We start from the raw sequence: 16957 nt of genomic DNA, 5'->3' as shown, positions 1-16957 counted from the left end.
GCTCCTGTCACGTCCGCTCCCACCATGCCGTCAAACAGTTGAGTGATGGTAGCCATAACAATCTGCTTTGACACAGAGGCAAAGGTATATGTTCATCTCGGCAGAAGAGATAAACCGTATACCGTTGTGTCAGGGTTCACGCAGATTGTTATGGCTACCACCACTCAACTGTTTGACGGCATGGTAAAAGCAGATTGTCGTGGCTACCATCACTTGACTTGGGTATATATACCCATATACATACAGGAAGCAATTTGGGTTTCATAAATATTTTACGTCTTTACTTTTGCCAGCTATCATTTCATCTACATGACAAATTGTCTATGCTGTTTCCTGTTGACTCTCAAACCATGTCTGCAGCTTCTTCAGAGCTCGAGCACGATGCGATATCTTGTTCTTCTCCGCAGACTCCATCTCAGCATAACTAGAAAAAAATGTTAGCCAATGGTCATCTTTCGCAATCATCTGGAGCAGCATATAACCTACGTTTTGCCTTCAAACTCAAATACGGGATCCCATCCTAGCCATTACTTCGTTAGTATCCAACCGGAAGTGCCTATGCGGGGTGTATTTCTTACCAAACTTCGAAGGGCCTCGTGCAGGTACAATGCGACCCTGGTAACAAATGCTAATGTAAGAATGGCATCATGTTACTCCATGTTGATAAGACTTACCGGTGTCCGTCCTTGAAAGATGATTGGGTCGCGGCCAGGTCCTGGCGAGTATGCAAACGTGCAAACTGCCTCTGCAGATTTATCTTCGTATGCCGCAAGAAGATTGTTGAGCCCTTGGTGGCCAGTCTTATCCAGGAACCATTTGCTATAACGTCGAGTACAGATTGATGAGCTTTCCAGCCATCACGAGGCCTTGAACCAGCATAGCAGAGAGCTTACATGTAAGGCCCAGGTAGGCCTCCGAGAGCATTAAAACAAAGTGCCGTATCTTCAACCAGCACCGGGCCGTTTACCTCGATTGAATTAGACATGTTAGGATGAGCTTTTCATCAATTCCTACTATAGAAAGAGCGGCCATACCAAGTCGGCAGCTCGACGACATTTTGACTCGGCAACCTCTTCAATCGCTCCCTGGATTTCCTCAAGATCCAGCGACTGGCTCTGAATCTCAATTTGCGGCTCAAGGATCGCTTTGACTTCTTTCAGCTTATTCGCATTGCCGGTGATAAAGTGAATCGGGGGAGCCATTTTGGAGCGGAACAGATGCGCTGCTAATGAATATCTGAGGCAGATGATGGGCTTTGCAAGTATTGCAGCTGGTAGATGGACTCTTTTCAAGGAGCTTTTTAGCATCATCAAACGGATACCTTGGTGGTACCTAAAAGATTTGCCTGTCTGGGGAACGGCAGCAGTCAGCTGGCTTGAACCCACCGCACTCCGCAGGTACCCAGTACTTGGCAGTGTCTAGGCCTCAAGTCACTCGCTGCGTCACGCGAACCATTGACAATTCCATTTTCACCTTGTCAGGCTGGACAGACCCTTGCTCAGACAACGATGAAATCGACGCTCAAAGCGCTGGTCCCTTCCGCTGTTCCAGACTGACGGGGGGGAGCGGCACTGGCACTGCCTTCTTTGTTCTCCATTGGGTGCGTCTGTTTGCGACTATTGCTGACCTCGACGCTAACCTTTCCAGCATGTCCTTGTGCAGCTGATGCTGATGCTGGGCATCGCGAATGTCACTGCGCTCCCTTTTGCCATCATGACGCCACAACACCACCACGATCCCCAACAGTTAACCGATAGATGCATGGCGATAACCGAGCCCGATGAGATTTCGACCACACCGAGCAATGCGCATATCGAGGGCCACCGGACAGGCTCGGTATCGCGGAGCAGTCGGCCTTTTCCAGCATCGTTGATCCCGAGTCAACCACACCGAATCGTCATCAGCCAGTCGTGGAAGCGCCTTCTTCCGGGGCGCAGATTGCGCGCTCAAAAGACAGCGGCTGTTCGAAGTAAAACTAGAGAATCGCTGGATGCCTCGGCACGCTCTCCAAACAGCCGGGCGGGCATGCAGTCGGCATCGAGGCTTGGGGTTCGTCTATGCCAGCCCGGCCAAACATCTCCAGCGCATAACTAACGCCATGGTGCATATCAGACACTACAGCTTGGAAAGTATGCGCACGAGGAGGAAATGCCCGTGTGGCTTGTCAAGCTATTGGAAACGAAAGGCGACCTTCGTGCCAGTGGTAAGGGGCATCTCGCATGACTCGATTCACAAATAGAATGGCTAACACTGTCGCCGCGCAGGTGTCATACCAGCCTTGAAGCAGCTGCTTGATTTGAGCTCACGGACCGAGTATGCGTATCTATGCCATCCGGATGTCCAACATGTGGCAAAGCTAAACAGAGAAGGTGATTGGGGCTTCTCTTACCACACCAACGACTGCAAGTAGAAGCAAGCAACTTATCCATGGTCATATAGGTGCATTCTGCGGCTATCGCAACATACAAGTCCTCTCCTCTCACATTATTGGCACTCGCGTGACCGGGTGGGAGCAGCTGGGAGATGATATTCCTAGCATCTTCCAGATTCAGGACATGATTGAGACTGCCTGGGATCGCGGGTATAATGCTCGGGGTCGAGTCGAGACAGGGGGCATCCGAGGGACGCGAAAATATATTGGAACGCCAGAGGTAGGTGCTCTTTTTTGGTGGTTACCCTGGCTCGCGCTTTCATACTCATCATCTGCATCACAGGCCCAGGCATTTTTCGCAAGCATGGGGTTTCCGTGAGTATTATTCAAACATGTAGGCATTTCCCTCGTGGGACTAACGATGAAGCCAGGTGTACAGTGCAGGCTTTCAAGGCTTCTAGTGAAGACGATAATGCTTCACGTCGCCTGCTGGGTGCAATCGAGCGTTATTTTCAACAAGGTGCAGTAGACTCTATGGACAGCAAAGTCCGATCTACTCTACTCCCGCCGATATATCTGCAGCGACCTAGTAGGGTCTCCTCCCCGTTAAACCTGAAACTACTGGGCATATCAACTAACAGAGGTCCCTTAGAACATTCTCTTACGATTGTCGGGCTGGAGAAGCAAAAAGGCGGCGATGTTCAGCTCCTGGTATTTGACCCCGAATTCCAGAGCTCTAGTACAGTCGTCCGTCTTGCTGGCAAGGCTACTCTACGCAGGCAGTCCAAGGTCACCAAGCTTTTGGAGCCCTATCGCCGCAGCGCTACCCACTTGGAGCGCTTTAACGAATTTGAAGTTCTCTAGTAAGGAATAACTATTCATACCCACGCGAGGGATATGAGCTAACGATGTGACCAGTTTGACTAGAAACAGCCAAGCCTAAGTAGAGGGTAATTATCATCGTGTTTAGAGCATAGAGTGTTTTTCGATACGTTAAACAGCGTTGAGATGTTTGAATTACTGTTACCGAGTTGCAACGAGTCAACGTGTAAATCGCCGTCAATTTTTCATTAGTTGCATAGGTACACCCTACTTATTACATATTTCAAAAGCCCGTTATTCATACCAAGATGCATTTACTGCAATTCCTTCGACATCTGAAAATGGTCATCCATCTGCCTCTGCCAACGGAGATGTAGCACCAGTTTAATTGTTCTGCATTTTGAACCTGATATGTATGAAAATGGCCGTGTCGGATCTGGACAGTTCGCTCGAGAATTTAATCAACACGTTTAATGAGCTCAATTCCACCACTGTGGATGAACTCTTCTCAGAGCCGAGCCCTCTGGAGTTTATGCGCTATGTGGCTCGTAACACGCCGTTTGTGATCAGAGGAGGGGCCTCGAGTTGGAAAGCAACGAAGAAATGGAACGCTGCCTATCTGAAGACGGCTCTCGAGGGCCAGTTTGTGAATGTTGCCGTTACTCCGTTTGGGTAAGAATACATGTACATAGGATTCATCGATGCATCATTTCCCCTGTTATCCATCTAACAGCTACAATTAATAGCAATGCCGATGCTCCAACATTTTCTTCGGAGCATCAGGCCACGGTAATTGCAAAGCCTCATGAAGAGACTCAGCAATTCGGCGACTTTTTTGCATACATCACCCAGCAGGAGACGGATCCGGAGTTTCCTCTCGACTCTGAAGTGAGATATGCCCAAACTCGTGAGATACAGACTCTTTCTCCTCCTCCGACCACTATGTATTGATATTTCGGGCCTTTGCTAATTTGCGTCAAGAAAACGACAATCTTCGGGATGAGTATCTTCCATTGTATCCCGATGCTCTGAAGGACATTCCCTTTGCACGGATCGCCCTAGGAAAAGAACCAGATGCCATCAACCTATGGATTGGAAACTCGAGATCCACGACATGTTTGCATAAAGACAACTTTGAAAACATCTTTGTGCAGATTGTGGGCAGAAAGCACTTCGTCCTGCTACCGCCACTGCTCCACGCATGCGTCAACGAAGATCTACTTCTGCCGGCAACGTACGTTCGAGAGGGCCAGGGCTTCACGCTTCAACTTGACCCGGATTCTCCTCCAGTGCCACTGGCGACTTGGGATCCTGATGATCCTGGACGAAATACTTCACCTCTGTCTGCGTTGGCAAAGCCTCTTCGTGTGACTCTGGATCCTGGAGACATGCTATATCTCCCTGCTATGTGGTGAGTGAACCCAGCATTATGAGAAAAGCCTTTATCCGCTGTATTTCATGGTGAGTTATTGGGTCTGTTTCTCATCACTAAATCTCTTCTCCAAGGTATCACAAGGTCAAGCAGTCCTGCATCGATGATGGCGAAGGATTTGTACTGGCTGTAAACTATTGGTAGGTCCAAAAGATGCAAGCGCCTGCGAAAAGTATTGCTTCTAACATTCTTTCTATATTAGGTACGATATGGACTTCAGCGGACCTCTCTATCCCATCACTTCTTTTCTTCGCGAACTTGGAACCAAAAAGCAGTCTATGCTTCCTTCAGATAAATCATCGCATAGAATCCAACCTCCAACTGCGGAGTAGAATTGATATACATGGCCGCACGCTCACCCCCTATTTCTTCCTCTTTTGAATTCTCTTTTGTGCTCGCAGCTCCTTCTTCATCCTGGCGTCAACAATTCTGTACCGTCCCTTGACACCCTTTGGTCGGCCCTGGATACCCTTGTTTAATCCCCTGGCCACAACGAGCTTGGCTGGCTGTCGAGGCTTTTGACGGTTCGCCCTGCTAATAAGTTTGGATATGCTCTCCGCCTTTTCCTTCTCCGTCATGCCTTCATCAGCAGCAAGCATGTCTGACTTCTTCTTCAGCTTCTCCAGCTTCTGGGCCGTCTTGAACTTCTTTCGTGCCTTTGCTTCTCGAACCTTCTTGATCGGTCGGGCGTTGAAGGCTCTTAGTTTCTCCTTGATAGCATTGGCCGCTGCCTTTGATATTGGCTTCAGGGCCTTGTCGTGTTTACCCTCGTCATCAATGAACCATTCGGGCAATCCATCCCTGTCGCGGAATGCACGCTTATTGAAACCATCGTCGATAGCATCGTGGGTAGTCTTCTGTCCCGTGGCAAGTTGGTGTGCTAGAGTCATTGCTTCGGCCGTGATGATATCAATGTCTTTCTCAGGTCAGCTACGTTCGTCTTAATGAAAGTTCAATGGTGAGTCAACTTACCAGGTCTTCCATCTGCTCGTCGCCTCTCTTTGTCTTCCCAATTATCATCATCATCCATCTTAACGACCTCGAATCCACCGTCATTCTCTGAATCATCTTCCTGTTCATTCAGGGATGCTTTTTGTTTTGCTGTCCGCGTGGGCAGCTCTTGTGAGCGCGTAGTCGTACTGGATGCCTCAATCGTCACATCATCCTCTCCCCCAAGAAGAGAGCCTCCAGTTATCTCTTTGAAGATATCCTGGCTGAAGAAAGCGGATGCCTTTTTGGACAAGCCGTCTTGGGTCTCCCCTGTCTGGCCATCTAAATCCGTTAAGAATCCGTTTGTAGGTAGTGAACCGTCTTCATCGTCATCGGATGAGTCGTCATCTTCCTCCAGCTCGCTTGCGTCACTCTCTGCCTCTTCACCTGCTGAAAGGCCCTCCCACTCGTCATCTTTGTGCTCCTTTCTTGCCTTTTTAGCCCGGTACTTGGTGTCCGCTTCCAGTTTGCGCTCTCTGAATTGTTCGTACATAGCATCGAGCTCAGTCTCCAGACCGTCTTCTTCGCTGTCGCTCTCAACTGGCTCTGTGGAGATACCCAGGTCGATATCTTTTGAATCTTTCAAATTTGATACGGCCATTTTGCCCCGGGAGAAACGGTTCATGCCACCAGTCTTGTCAATAGTCTTTAGAGAAAACATGGCTCCCTCTCCCAGCGGTCCGGATTCTTCCATACCAATATCCATAGGCGCCATCATATTCAGCTGCATGCGAATGATCTCTTTGCGCTTTTGTTCATTCTCCTTGCGCCTCTCCCGTTTCCTCTTGGAATTCTCTGTGTCCTTTAGGGCTTGTAGTTCTTCTTGTATTCGTAACTCCTCGTCCATTGATTCTACCCCAGCCACTTCCTCGGCTTCGGCAGTATCTGCTGACTTTTTCTGTGAGAGGCCGAAGATTTCTCGCACTCTCAATCTCCATTTGAGAAGAAGTTTGAATTCCTTGCGCCCAAGAACTTTCAAATCGGCACAGCATTCCCGAATCTCCGCAGTAGTCTCGGGCAGCTTATCCAGAGCAGCAAGCGCAATGTCGCCATTAGGCGCCTGAGTAAAGGAGAGCTTGTTGTAGGAACCAAGAATGGCTATGGGATCATTTGTCTGGATGAAACTGCTTGCCGCAATTTCTTTGAACTGTATGTAATCCCCTTCTTCGTAACCATCACGCTTTCGCTTCTTCACCTCTGGATTATAGACCTTGGCTTCATTGTTTGGGGTGGCGCCGGAAAGCTCTGCGAAGACTGATCTCGGGTCCAAGAAGCGAGGATCGATATGCTTGGGTGCTTTGTATCCGCGGCAAACGACGAAAATTTCGGCCGAGACGTTTCGAGACGAGGGGGGTTTAGTGGCTTCGACTTTGGTGAACAATTGATTCAGCACCCATAGGAGCGGGTTGTAATCTTTGGATCTGAAGACCTTGGTCACAAACGTTCCTCCTTCGGCAAGAAATTCAGTCGCGAGTTTCATGGACTGGAGTGCGAGTTCTGCTTGGTTGAAAGAATCCTGAGCCCAAGCAGTACCAACATTGGGAGCACCATCGTGCAGAACCGTATCGGCTTTCCAAGTCTTGAAGTGTTGGCGGATGGTAGCACGGCACTTGTCTGTTGTGATGTCGCTCTGGAAGGTGATGACTCTAGGAATGGGCTTGATGGGCGCCAGGTCGACTCCAACAATCAAACTGTTGACTGGCATAACCTCTGCTGCAACCTGACACCATGACTATAGAGATATTAGTTAGCATTTGTCTAGTAACTCACAATCCCCTCCAAACAAGACAGAAAAACTTACACCTGGCGCGGCGCAAAGATCCAGCAAGACTTTGCTCTTTTCCAAGAATCCATACTTCTTGTTCAACTGAATCAACTTGAAGGCGGCACGAGCCCGGTAGCCCTTTTCTTTGGCAAGTTTGTACCACTTGTCCAAACGGCCTTTGCCGTGCTTTTTTTGAATCGCCATGGCGTCGGATGCAGCGACAATCGCAGGGAAAATGGCATGCGTCTCGCAGGCAGTTTGAGCAATCCAGAAATTTTGTCGGAAAGTTGCGCCGATAAGGTCGTCACGTGGCGATAAGAAGTGGGCTGTCCTCGGCGCCCAGCGGCACATGCTAGCTACCACAACTAGTCCATAGGTACCCGATATTCTAGTTGGATCGATGCAAGCTATATTCTCGCCATTGCAACGGCCTCTGAAGCTTCATTCCTGTCTTGTCAGTCTTGAGGCGGTGCCGGGCCATATGGTCGTCAACAGAGTAGCTGCCCAGACTGCAAGAGTCCGTCCACGATGAGCGGCCGGTTCCTTGCAGCTAGTCTGCGGCCTGTGGCGGCAAGAAATACCTCCGCCGCCACCAGCGTTCGTCACTTACACCGATTTCCAACAGGAGGCCTATTGCGGGCAGATGCTGCGATCCGGGAGACTCGAAGACGCATGTGGTTTGGCGGCAATGCCTTCCATAACCAGGTTATCGTTCGAAATGCCTCCTTTGTTCGCTTCTTGCCAAAGCTGGTGGTGAAGTTTGCCAGGATTCCTGCCATGTTTGGTGGGTTGGCCATTGGCACCTTTGCCTGGGTTCAATACCAAGCTACACGTATGTCATCCTCAGAGATAGATTTGGGGTGGTATTTTGCTCACTAATTTCTTAGAGGCTGGCAACTATGCCATCTCAATCTTCCACGATACCCTGGACACGGTAACGGGCACGGCATCTAGTATATACGGAACTGCCAAAGATGTAGCAGATCAAACACGTCAAGGATGGGAAAGTACAAAAGAACGGGTGGAGGTGCCAGCTTGGTTGAAAAAGATGTTGGGAACACCCGAGAGTTCAGGCTCTGGGGGCTCAGGAGGACCTAATGGCGACCCAAAACACAGTAAAGTCGGCGCCGCTGCAGCTGTTGGTGCTTCCGCTGCCGCTGTTGGCTACGACAAATCGGATGACGAAGATCCACGAGATGCGCTACAGAGCTCCAAGGATGATCAGATGATGGTATTGACGAAAAAAATGATTGAGATTCGAAGCATACTGCAGAAAGTCGGCCAGTCCAGTTCTCTTACTTTACCGTCCATCGTCGTCATTGGCTCGCAATCATCTGGAAAGAGTTCAGTACTAGAGGCGATCGTCGGCCACGAGTTTCTTCCCAAGGGAAACAACATGGTTACTCGGAGACCGATTGAATTGACTCTGGTGAATACACCCGACTCGCCTGAAGAATATGGAGAATTCCCGGATCTTGGTTTACGAAAAATATCCGACTTTTCCTCGATCCAGCGAACATTGACAGAGCTGAACCTGGCGGTTTCAGATGCAGAGTGCGTCTCGCATGATCCTATTCACCTGACCATCTATTCTCGCAATGTTCCTGACCTTTCACTCATCGACCTGCCGGGCTACATCCAAGTTGTGGGGCAAAACCAGCCATTGCAGCTGAAGCAGAAGATTTCGGAATTGTGTGACAAGTACATTCAGCCTCCAAATGTCATTCTTGCTATCTCTGCCGCGGATGTCGATCTGGCCAACTCGGCAGCCCTCAGGGCATCTCGCAGAGTCGATCCCCGAGGTGAACGAACCATTGGAGTTATCACCAAGATGGATTTGGTCGATCCTGCCCGTGGTGCCACCATCCTCAATGATCCGCAGTATCCTCTTCGATTAGGCTATGTTGGCGTTGTATCAAAGGCGCCAACCTCTCAGGGCCTTTTCAAGATGGGCTCATCAGATCTCCTTTCCACTATCGCCAAGAATGAAAACTCTTTCTTTTCCTCGCACCCACTCGAGTTTGGACCAGACGCAGGCGTCAACGTGGGCACAATAAATCTTCGAAAGACATTAATGCGTGTTTTGGAACAGACCATGTCATCTAGCTTACAGAGCACAAGTGACGCCATTAGACAAGAATTGGAGGAGGCCACATACGAGTTCAAGGTCCAGTACAACGATCGCCCGCTCTCTGCCGAATCTTACCTTGCCGAGAGCCTCGACGCTTTCAAGCATTCTTTCAAACAGTTTACTGAAGAGTTTGGGCGCCCGGAAATGCACGAGCTTTTGAAGAGCGAGCTTGATCAAAAAGTGCTGGACTTGCTGGCCTCACGATACTGGAATAAGCCAGTGACGGACCTGGCGCCGGCGAAATATGATCTCGATAATATTGCCGACCTCCCCAAGGCCGATCCCGACTCTCTTTACTGGCGCCGCCAGCTGGACGCTTCGACGTCTGCCCTCACCAAACTTGGAGTGGGACGTTTAGCAACAACAGTCATCGCCTCATCTCTTCAAGCTCACGTTGACAAGTTACTGACCAACTCGAGCTTTGTGAGCCATCCTTTTGCAAAGAAGGCTATAGTTGAAGCCGCGTCGACCATTTTGAACGAGAGGTTCTACAGCACCAGTGATCAGGTCGAGAACTGCATTAAGCCCTTCAAGTTCGACATCGAGATTGACGAAAGAGAGTGGAATCACGGCCGTGAGCATGTCGGCAGTGTACTGAAGAAGGAACTGCAAGACTGTGAGGCTGCGCTGGCCAGTTTAGAACCTGCCGTCGGTGGACGAAGGAAATTAAAGGAGGTCATGGCCTTTATAGATAAGGCGCGAAAGGGCGACATCACTGTAGAAGGCGATGGCCGAAGCGGTGCGGGAGGATTCAGCGCTGCTCTCCTAAGTAAAGGTAATTTCCACCCTCACTCCTCAAAAGACTACTCATACGCAAGGTTTGTGATTTCTAACATCAATATAGGTAGAGAAGCTATCTTCCTTCGAGACAGGGCCGACATCATCAAGATGCGAATGCTTGCCGTTAAAGCCAAGCAGTGCAACAATCCTAAGAACAAGTATTATTGTCCCGAGGTCTTTTTAGATGCTGCAGCAACCAAACTGGCTTCCACAGCTGTTCTTTTCCTAAACGTGGAGCTGCTTTCCGAATTCTACTACAACTTCCCGCGTGAACTGGATCTTCGTCTTGGACGACACTTGTCCGCGGATGAAGTCGAGAAATTCGCCAAGGAAGATCCCAAGATCCGCCGACATCTTGATGTCATCCGGAAGAAGGAGCTCTTGGAGTTGGTGCTTGAAAAGATGGACAGTCTGCGACAACTAGAAGGAAGGGACAGGGAGCAGGGAGCAAATGGAAGAAGAGGATCGGCGAATAAGGACCGAGGACGCTGGGGGCTCTTTTAAGCCTGCCATGACAAAACCCCAGGTTGCAGGCATACTGCAAAGGTTAGCTATGACTTGTTTGACTTATGAACTTGAATGTGTGGTGGCGATATCTCTCCACTAAGTTATGATTGCTCATTATGCTTCATTGATTATATAAACTACCTATGTCTATGCGTCAATCTATGTACTTCGTCTAGTTTAACAACACAGAGCGCTGAGGAAACGGAAATGTGCCATCCTGACAATCGCTTTTAAATCAAATGGTGGCATCAACAGTCGTTTCTAGAGTCACTTCCCACCTCACGTTACCCCCAGTCCCATATCCCTCTCCTAATCTGTTTTGGATCAAGGCTGAGATGCGATTGCGCAGCTTTCCCAGAGCGAGCTCATCGTATCCATTCGTGATGATGACTTTTAGGTTGGCCATGCACAAGCCATAGTGAACCTGCCAGAATTGAGCACCTTCTACACGGGCAATGCCTGACTCAGATTCAATCTCACGGAGGACGGCCGTGACGCCAACGTCACCCTTGTTCCCACCATAGCTCATAAGGAGCATCAGTCCCTGAGCAACAGCGACACGCATGCCTAAACTGAACATTGCAAGGGAAATGGCGGCGCATATTAGCCGGTCAAGCCAGTCATACAAGGAAATGGATAACAGAGGCAGCAATGAAATCAAGGCGGAGAAGAAGAGGGTGAGGAAGTGGAAGGGGTTGGAGAGGATGCTGGGCAGAGTAGACAGATAGGACACTCTCATAACTTTGGCGATGCGCGCATGGTTCTTCAGACCATAGGCAGATACGAGTGTGCTCGCAATGGCAGCAGCCGACACAAGGTCAAGAGAGCCTGTAGAGATTCGATCGTGTTCGTGTTCGTGGTGAGCTTCGTGGTTACCGACAGATTCGAGAATGTGTTTTAGATTGTGCGAGAGGAGGTCAAAGCCGCCGAAGAGCAGGAAAATAGACATGGCGAATCCTGCCAGGATCTCGGCTCGCTCAAGGCCAAACGGGTGTCTGATGCTGCTGCGGCGCCAAACTTCGAAGTTGCCCAGCACGTCGACTACGACACAGACGGCGGCGCTACCAGCATCAAAGAAGACGAGGTGAGACAGGGCCATTGCCGCAAGGGAGCCACCTGACCGATAGAAGATGAAGATGGCAATGGCGACGTGACACAAGCCCCAGTAGAGCCGCATTCGCTGGTCTCGCTGGAGGCTTTTCCATGCTTCTTTGATGGTGGGCGTCGGGAGGGAGGCGGGGAGGACGGGAGGCGGCCGTGGGGGCGGCTCTTGGAAGATTTGATGTTGTGCGGATACGCTGCTGTGCTTGTAGCGATGTCCACGACGCTGGCCGACGTTCTGTTGGTCGAAGTGTCAGTTGAAGGCGCTACAAGATAGATATCTTGGACGGGGTAGACGGACGGATTTGACAGGCGTAGTGGATATCACTTGTGTCTGGAAATTGAAGGGATTGGGAGCGGCGGCTCCTTGGCTGCCATTCTGCAGGGGATCCGACTCTGAAGACATGATGCGCGATGAGCTTCGTTGCCCGCTTGATCGAGACGAGGAGGTCGTGAGCTAAGAGGCGGTCGGTCGGTCGTGCAGCAGCGCCCAGACGTAGAGATAGGACGAAACTGCAATAGATATGAAGGTGGGAGAGCTGGCGAGCACTTGAATTCCCTCAGCCGCGACTCGATTACTCTGCCATGGTCACGGAAGCTCGCAGGGGCTGCCAATTGCAACTGCAAACCCAAAGTTGGAGCTGGGAGTTGGAGAGGCGGTTGGGAGGCGTTTGTCTTTGGGATGTGCCCCTGCAATGCGGAGTAGGTACGGTATACCTTTAGCTTGGCAGTTTACCGACTGAAGCGCGTCGTCTCCATTTCCAGTGTACCTGTCTGCTGTACGAGTACGTGCCTTGGTGCCGTAGTACCGGTGGACGCAAAGTGCATGTACATATGCACTCGCCAGCGAGACAATTACAAAATGAAAAACACGGTGAAAATAGTATGCCCTTTTTAGTTATTCAATTTTTATTAACTTCTTCTTATGTATCCCGCGAGCGAGTGGCCTTCTGCCGTGTTACAAGTTTCAGGTACATGTACTCTAAGAACCCGGCGGTGTCTCTGCGTCGAATCTTCAGTGGTTGGCACCCCTGGAGAAATGCCAAGTGGCAGGTATTGGGTACCTCTCCTCGGACAGCAAATCACCTGCGAGTACTCACGACATCCCTTGAGTGATCGCCATCCGGCACCTTCTGGGTATGGTATGGTCAAGGCTGGCAGATCTCCGATACGATACTAATCCTGGAATGTTGCTTATACACTGGGTCCCTTCATACCCGCCAAGGTCCTGCAACAGCTCACACCACCAGCTGCAGAGGCTTTTTACAATCATCACCTCACACCATCTGCCTGTGAATAGCGCCAATCGCAAGCCAAAAGACACAAACGAAACAATGCTCAATCTCAGAGCGTATCGCAAATGATCTGGTATCTGCTCTATCCACTGCGAGGGTGAGTACTCCCTCAACTCATTATAAGAAACTGCAGCTTCACCAGAGCTGATTGATTAACTCTAGAACAACAGAGGCGCCAGTCCTCTCAGCGTCTCACCCGCTTCGAAGAGTCCTCACTCGCTATGGCCGCTATGCCTCCCGTTATGCAATCTCCACGCTGCTCATCACTGCCGCCATAGCGTCCTTTCTGATCTATCCGCTGCCCTTCATCTACACCAGCCATGTCATCAACGGCGCCTCAACCCTCCCTCGTCATGTCTGGACCGCCGCTCAGCCGCTTCCGTATGACAATGCGGCCAGTCCCGATATTGTCATGCGCTCCATCTGGGTTCATTCGAGCTACATGCAAGCACTTAGTCCCGATATTCTTCTATCGGCCCTTGATTTGCAGGATGCGCTTTTAGGCGACACCAGAGATTTTGGTCCCAGCAGGTCCTTTGGTCTGCCCCCTCCCAGTGACTCCGAATCTCCCCTGACTCCAGCACAGCGGGATGCCCTCCACATCGTCAATGGTCTGACCAACCAGTCGTGGATACTTCAATCGCCGTTGCTGTACTGGAACTGCTCCCGTGATCGCATCCTGGCCGACGAGGATATCTTGGCCACAGTCAATGACAAGAAGAACCACACCACTCCCGCAAATATCACTCTACGGCATTCCATTGTTTTCAGTGGGAAGCGTTTTGAGGACCGCCGCTTGTTGGCCGCTGATGCTCTCGTCATCACTTTACTGTATCGAACAGACTCCCCCGTTGGTCGCCAGTGGGAGGCTGTAGCACGATCGTTACCCGTCAAGATGGGCGATAAATGGGATATATATCCTCCCAGCGGCAATGTATCGGCCAGCCAACTCTATGAATTTCAATTCAGGCCCATGTCAGTGCAGGATTCCATCATTCTTGCCCTGGCTTATACGCTGTCCTTGGTGTACTTTCTCCAGCAAGTGTCCAAGGTTCGCGCTGTCAAGTCTAAATTGGGTCTGATAGCCACCGTCGTGATGCAGATTATCATGTCAATTGCCGCAAGCTTCACAATTTGCGGCGTCTTCAAAATCGACCTGTCTGGCATCCCTCGAGCCGCATATCCCCTCGTCATATTATCCATGAGCTTGGAGCATATCCTTCGCCTAATGGACGCCGTAGTCCGCACTCCCTCCGGAGAAAATACAAGCAGCAGGATAGGGTCTGCTTTTGGGGAGACTGCGCCTACTGCCCTGGTTAGCACTGTCCAAAACTTTTTGATTCTCTTCGGCTTATCCTATGCCGTCACCCCAAGCGTATCCGCATTTTGCATATTTGCGGCAATTGCCATTGTGCTCGACTTTTTCTTCCTGTCCAGCTTCTTCATCTCCGTCCTTAGTGTTGATGTGCGGCGAATGGAGCTTGGAGATGCTCTCGCCAGAGAGGCCATGCGTCGCAAACTAAAAGCACGTCGCCCTCGGGAACACCCATCCTGGGCGAAGCGTATGCTTGAAGGCAAAATTGCATTATCAACACGCATTGCAGGAACAGTCGTCATGATTAGCTTCGTCATCATCGCGCAGTCTCACTTTTTCGGTGGCAGCGATATTTCCCAGAGGCTGGCTCACTTATACAATGGCCAGGATTTGGAACCCAACATGTCATCGCTCAAGGCATCCCATCTGGAGGACATCCATCAAGCAAGAACTCCCACGTCTTGGCTGCGACTTCAAGATCATGATGCCGCCCGTGAAATAATCCGCCTCATAAAACCTTCAGCCTACAGCTACATAGCTAGAGTCTATGAGCCTTTAGTGTTTGTAAAAAAGGGGTCCAACCGAGTGCCGATGATGAAAGAGCCCGCACTACTCCCAGCGATATATGACTTTGCGCATCACCAGCTGCGTACGTTCGTCTTTATCGACATTGTTGTGGTTGCCTTGCTACGCCTTCTAGTAAGCTACCTGCTGCCGGAAGATGAGACCAAGGCGGAAGAGCTGCAGGACTCGAGTGATCAATCCAACTTATGTGTGAAAACCCTCTCCAGGGGACACACACTCGATATAGCTATGCTCGCCTACTCACCAAGAGGCTTCGTTCTATCAGTTGGTCTAGACCGCATGATTCGCCTGTGGGACCTTAATCATAGGAATAAAGGCCCAATCTCTAACCTGGAAAGGGAAATCCTGGTGAAATTTCCCGTACTTGCAGTTGCCATGAGTGAAGACTCGGATTGGCTGGCGATTTTATCATCCGACACGGTCATCTTTTGGAATATTACAACCCATGTCCACGGCGCTTCCGTGGCCGTAGAGACCTACAACCAGAAGCCAGAATCCTTCTTTCTGGAACCAACCGAATCATCAGATATTCCAAGAGCAGTCATAGTATGGAGGAACGGATCTGCATTAGATGTAGACCCGGCCTCGAGAGAAACCCGCGAGTCCACCATCTGTCTAGGATTGACATGTGCCCGCCCGCTCTTGAGCAAAGGTGAATTTTCGATTTGTCCTTTGTTGTCATATTTCAAGTATAGCTGACTAACGAGAATAATTTCTATCTACGCAGTTGGCAAGCATTCGAAGGTCTCCCTTGTAGCAACATCTCGAAATGGAGATGTCCATATCATGGAAAGAACTGGGCAATTGTGGGAAAGGCAGAATCTTCTCTCTAGAAGACTTGCAAGCGATGAAATCCACCAAGTCGTAACCCTCTCACCGCTCCCCTACTTCCTTGTATCATCCAAGACAGATCTTCATCTTATAAGCCTGGATGATGGAACTACCTCGTGGAGCTTCTCCGTAGAGGAGATGCGGCCACGCTCGCTCTCATGCGCCTTCACCTGCCATCGATCACCAAATGCCTTGCCATTAGGGCTGGTATCCTTCACGTTTAGCTACTTGGCGCTGGTCTCGGGCGACTGTGTTCTACACACGTTTACGCCTCAGGATGAAGACGACGCGATTTGTCTACAGAACATCGACGATACAGGTAACAGCAGCGGATGGTGCAGTTGGGCTGATGCAAAGGAACGAAAGAAGCACATCAGCAACCCTGGTGTTTGGAGCCTCTTGTCCGATGGGATCACATTAGGTCTTCGTCGCCGGCCCCGTACTGAGCCGAGAAGTCGACATGGACATCAACGCCAGGATCTATCGGGGGTACGGAGCCGCATGCCGAGCACACGAAGCCGGGAATTGGGGGCTTTCAGCCGCTGGGAATTGTGGAGGGCGGCGGCGAGTGACTGGGACGAGTTGGACGAAACCACACCACTGTTCTCCGACGAAGATGCAGGGCAGTTGGTTGTTTGTGAACTGGGTCCCAGCGTAAGAGTCGGGCCAACATCAGTAGCCTTTGCTTATGGGAACGTTATCAAGCTGGTAACGTTGAGCGGGCACAAGCCTTTTGACGCAGGGATCGAGGACGTCAGTCATGAATCGTCAATGAATGTGCCGACAAGGCGTCGTAAAATGGCGCCAACAGCTAGGCCAGGAGCAGCATTAGGCTAACATCATGACTATTTTGAAAAGAAGAAAAGAAAAGAAGAAAAGTTGAGAGTCATTGGGCTGATCTTCCAGGACGCATAAACCGTTGATATATCAGCGATCCGCTCACCATTGACATTGACCGACGTGAAGACATGAAAGCACTGCCCAAAGCCGATCAATATGAACATACTATTGAAAGGGGAATACAAGCCATGT

The 16957-nt window shown here is 50.3% G+C and overlaps 7 protein-coding genes across 7 annotated transcripts; 4 read left to right on the top strand and 3 right to left on the bottom strand.

Annotated features, from left to right (window-relative positions):
* Positions 1 to 248: 248 nt before the first annotated feature.
* Positions 249 to 1370, bottom strand: M431DRAFT_509776 (hypothetical protein). Its single transcript, XM_024919354.1, has 6 exons — positions 1035 to 1370; positions 894 to 967; positions 675 to 819; positions 579 to 615; positions 487 to 520; positions 249 to 424 (listed from the first exon to the last, which is right to left on the bottom strand). Exons 1-6 carry the CDS (start codon positions 1200 to 1202, stop codon positions 322 to 324), a joined length of 561 nt encoding a protein of 186 aa, XP_024772176.1. The 5' UTR covers positions 1203 to 1370; the 3' UTR covers positions 249 to 321.
* Positions 1371 to 2148: 778 nt separating this feature from the next.
* M431DRAFT_89942 (hypothetical protein) lies at positions 2149 to 3235 on the top strand (the record flags this gene model as incomplete). The annotated part of the gene is made up of 6 exons (XM_024924087.1): positions 2149 to 2203; positions 2265 to 2369; positions 2440 to 2651; positions 2715 to 2746; positions 2803 to 2960; positions 3024 to 3235. The coding sequence occupies 6 exons, from the start codon at positions 2149 to 2151 to the stop codon at positions 3233 to 3235; spliced, it is 774 nt and encodes a 257-aa protein (XP_024772175.1).
* A 379-nt stretch (positions 3236 to 3614) lies between these two features.
* On the top strand, positions 3615 to 4769 carry M431DRAFT_496821 (hypothetical protein; the record flags this gene model as incomplete). Its single annotated transcript, XM_024917527.1, has 4 exons — positions 3615 to 3865; positions 3940 to 4100; positions 4175 to 4604; positions 4700 to 4769. 4 exons carry the CDS (start codon positions 3615 to 3617, stop codon positions 4767 to 4769), a joined length of 912 nt encoding a protein of 303 aa, XP_024772174.1.
* A 218-nt stretch (positions 4770 to 4987) lies between these two features.
* On the bottom strand, positions 4988 to 7584 carry M431DRAFT_90744 (hypothetical protein; the record flags this gene model as incomplete). Its single annotated transcript, XM_024924180.1, has 3 exons — positions 4988 to 5541; positions 5598 to 7347; positions 7417 to 7584. The coding sequence occupies 3 exons, from the start codon at positions 7582 to 7584 to the stop codon at positions 4988 to 4990; spliced, it is 2472 nt and encodes an 823-aa protein (XP_024772173.1).
* A 324-nt stretch (positions 7585 to 7908) lies between these two features.
* M431DRAFT_90185 (hypothetical protein) lies at positions 7909 to 10795 on the top strand (the record flags this gene model as incomplete). The annotated part of the gene is made up of 3 exons (XM_024924122.1): positions 7909 to 8212; positions 8268 to 10286; positions 10356 to 10795. The coding sequence occupies 3 exons, from the start codon at positions 7909 to 7911 to the stop codon at positions 10793 to 10795; spliced, it is 2763 nt and encodes a 920-aa protein (XP_024772172.1).
* Positions 10796 to 11033: 238 nt separating this feature from the next.
* On the bottom strand, positions 11034 to 12305 carry M431DRAFT_89939 (hypothetical protein; the record flags this gene model as incomplete). The annotated part of the gene is made up of 2 exons (XM_024924086.1): positions 11034 to 12137; positions 12201 to 12305. The coding sequence occupies 2 exons, from the start codon at positions 12303 to 12305 to the stop codon at positions 11034 to 11036; spliced, it is 1209 nt and encodes a 402-aa protein (XP_024772171.1).
* A 954-nt stretch (positions 12306 to 13259) lies between these two features.
* M431DRAFT_90721 (hypothetical protein) lies at positions 13260 to 16762 on the top strand (the record flags this gene model as incomplete). The annotated part of the gene is made up of 3 exons (XM_024924179.1): positions 13260 to 13291; positions 13357 to 15768; positions 15802 to 16762. 3 exons carry the CDS (start codon positions 13260 to 13262, stop codon positions 16760 to 16762), a joined length of 3405 nt encoding a protein of 1134 aa, XP_024772170.1.
* Between the last annotated feature and the right edge of the window lie 195 nt (positions 16763 to 16957).

This window comes from Trichoderma harzianum (genome assembly GCF_003025095.1).
Source record: "Trichoderma harzianum CBS 226.95 unplaced genomic scaffold M431scaffold_9, whole genome shotgun sequence".
Taxonomy (NCBI): domain Eukaryota; kingdom Fungi; phylum Ascomycota; class Sordariomycetes; order Hypocreales; family Hypocreaceae; genus Trichoderma; species Trichoderma harzianum.
This window is presented reverse-complemented; position numbering and strand designations above follow the sequence as displayed.

Excerpts from the sequence above, each read along its gene's own strand:
- M431DRAFT_509776 (XM_024919354.1), bottom strand. The coding sequence starts at position 1,202 with ATGGCTCCCCCGATTCACTTTATCACCGGCAATGCGAATAAGCTGAAA. Across the intron at positions 968-1,034 it reads GTCGTCGAGCTGCCGACTTG|GTAAACGGCCCGGTGCTGGT; the intron begins GTATGGCCGCTC and ends AATTCAATCGAG. Across the intron at positions 425-486 it reads TTTGAGTTTGAAGGCAAAAC|TTATGCTGAGATGGAGTCTG; the intron begins GTAGGTTATATG and ends ATTTTTTTCTAG.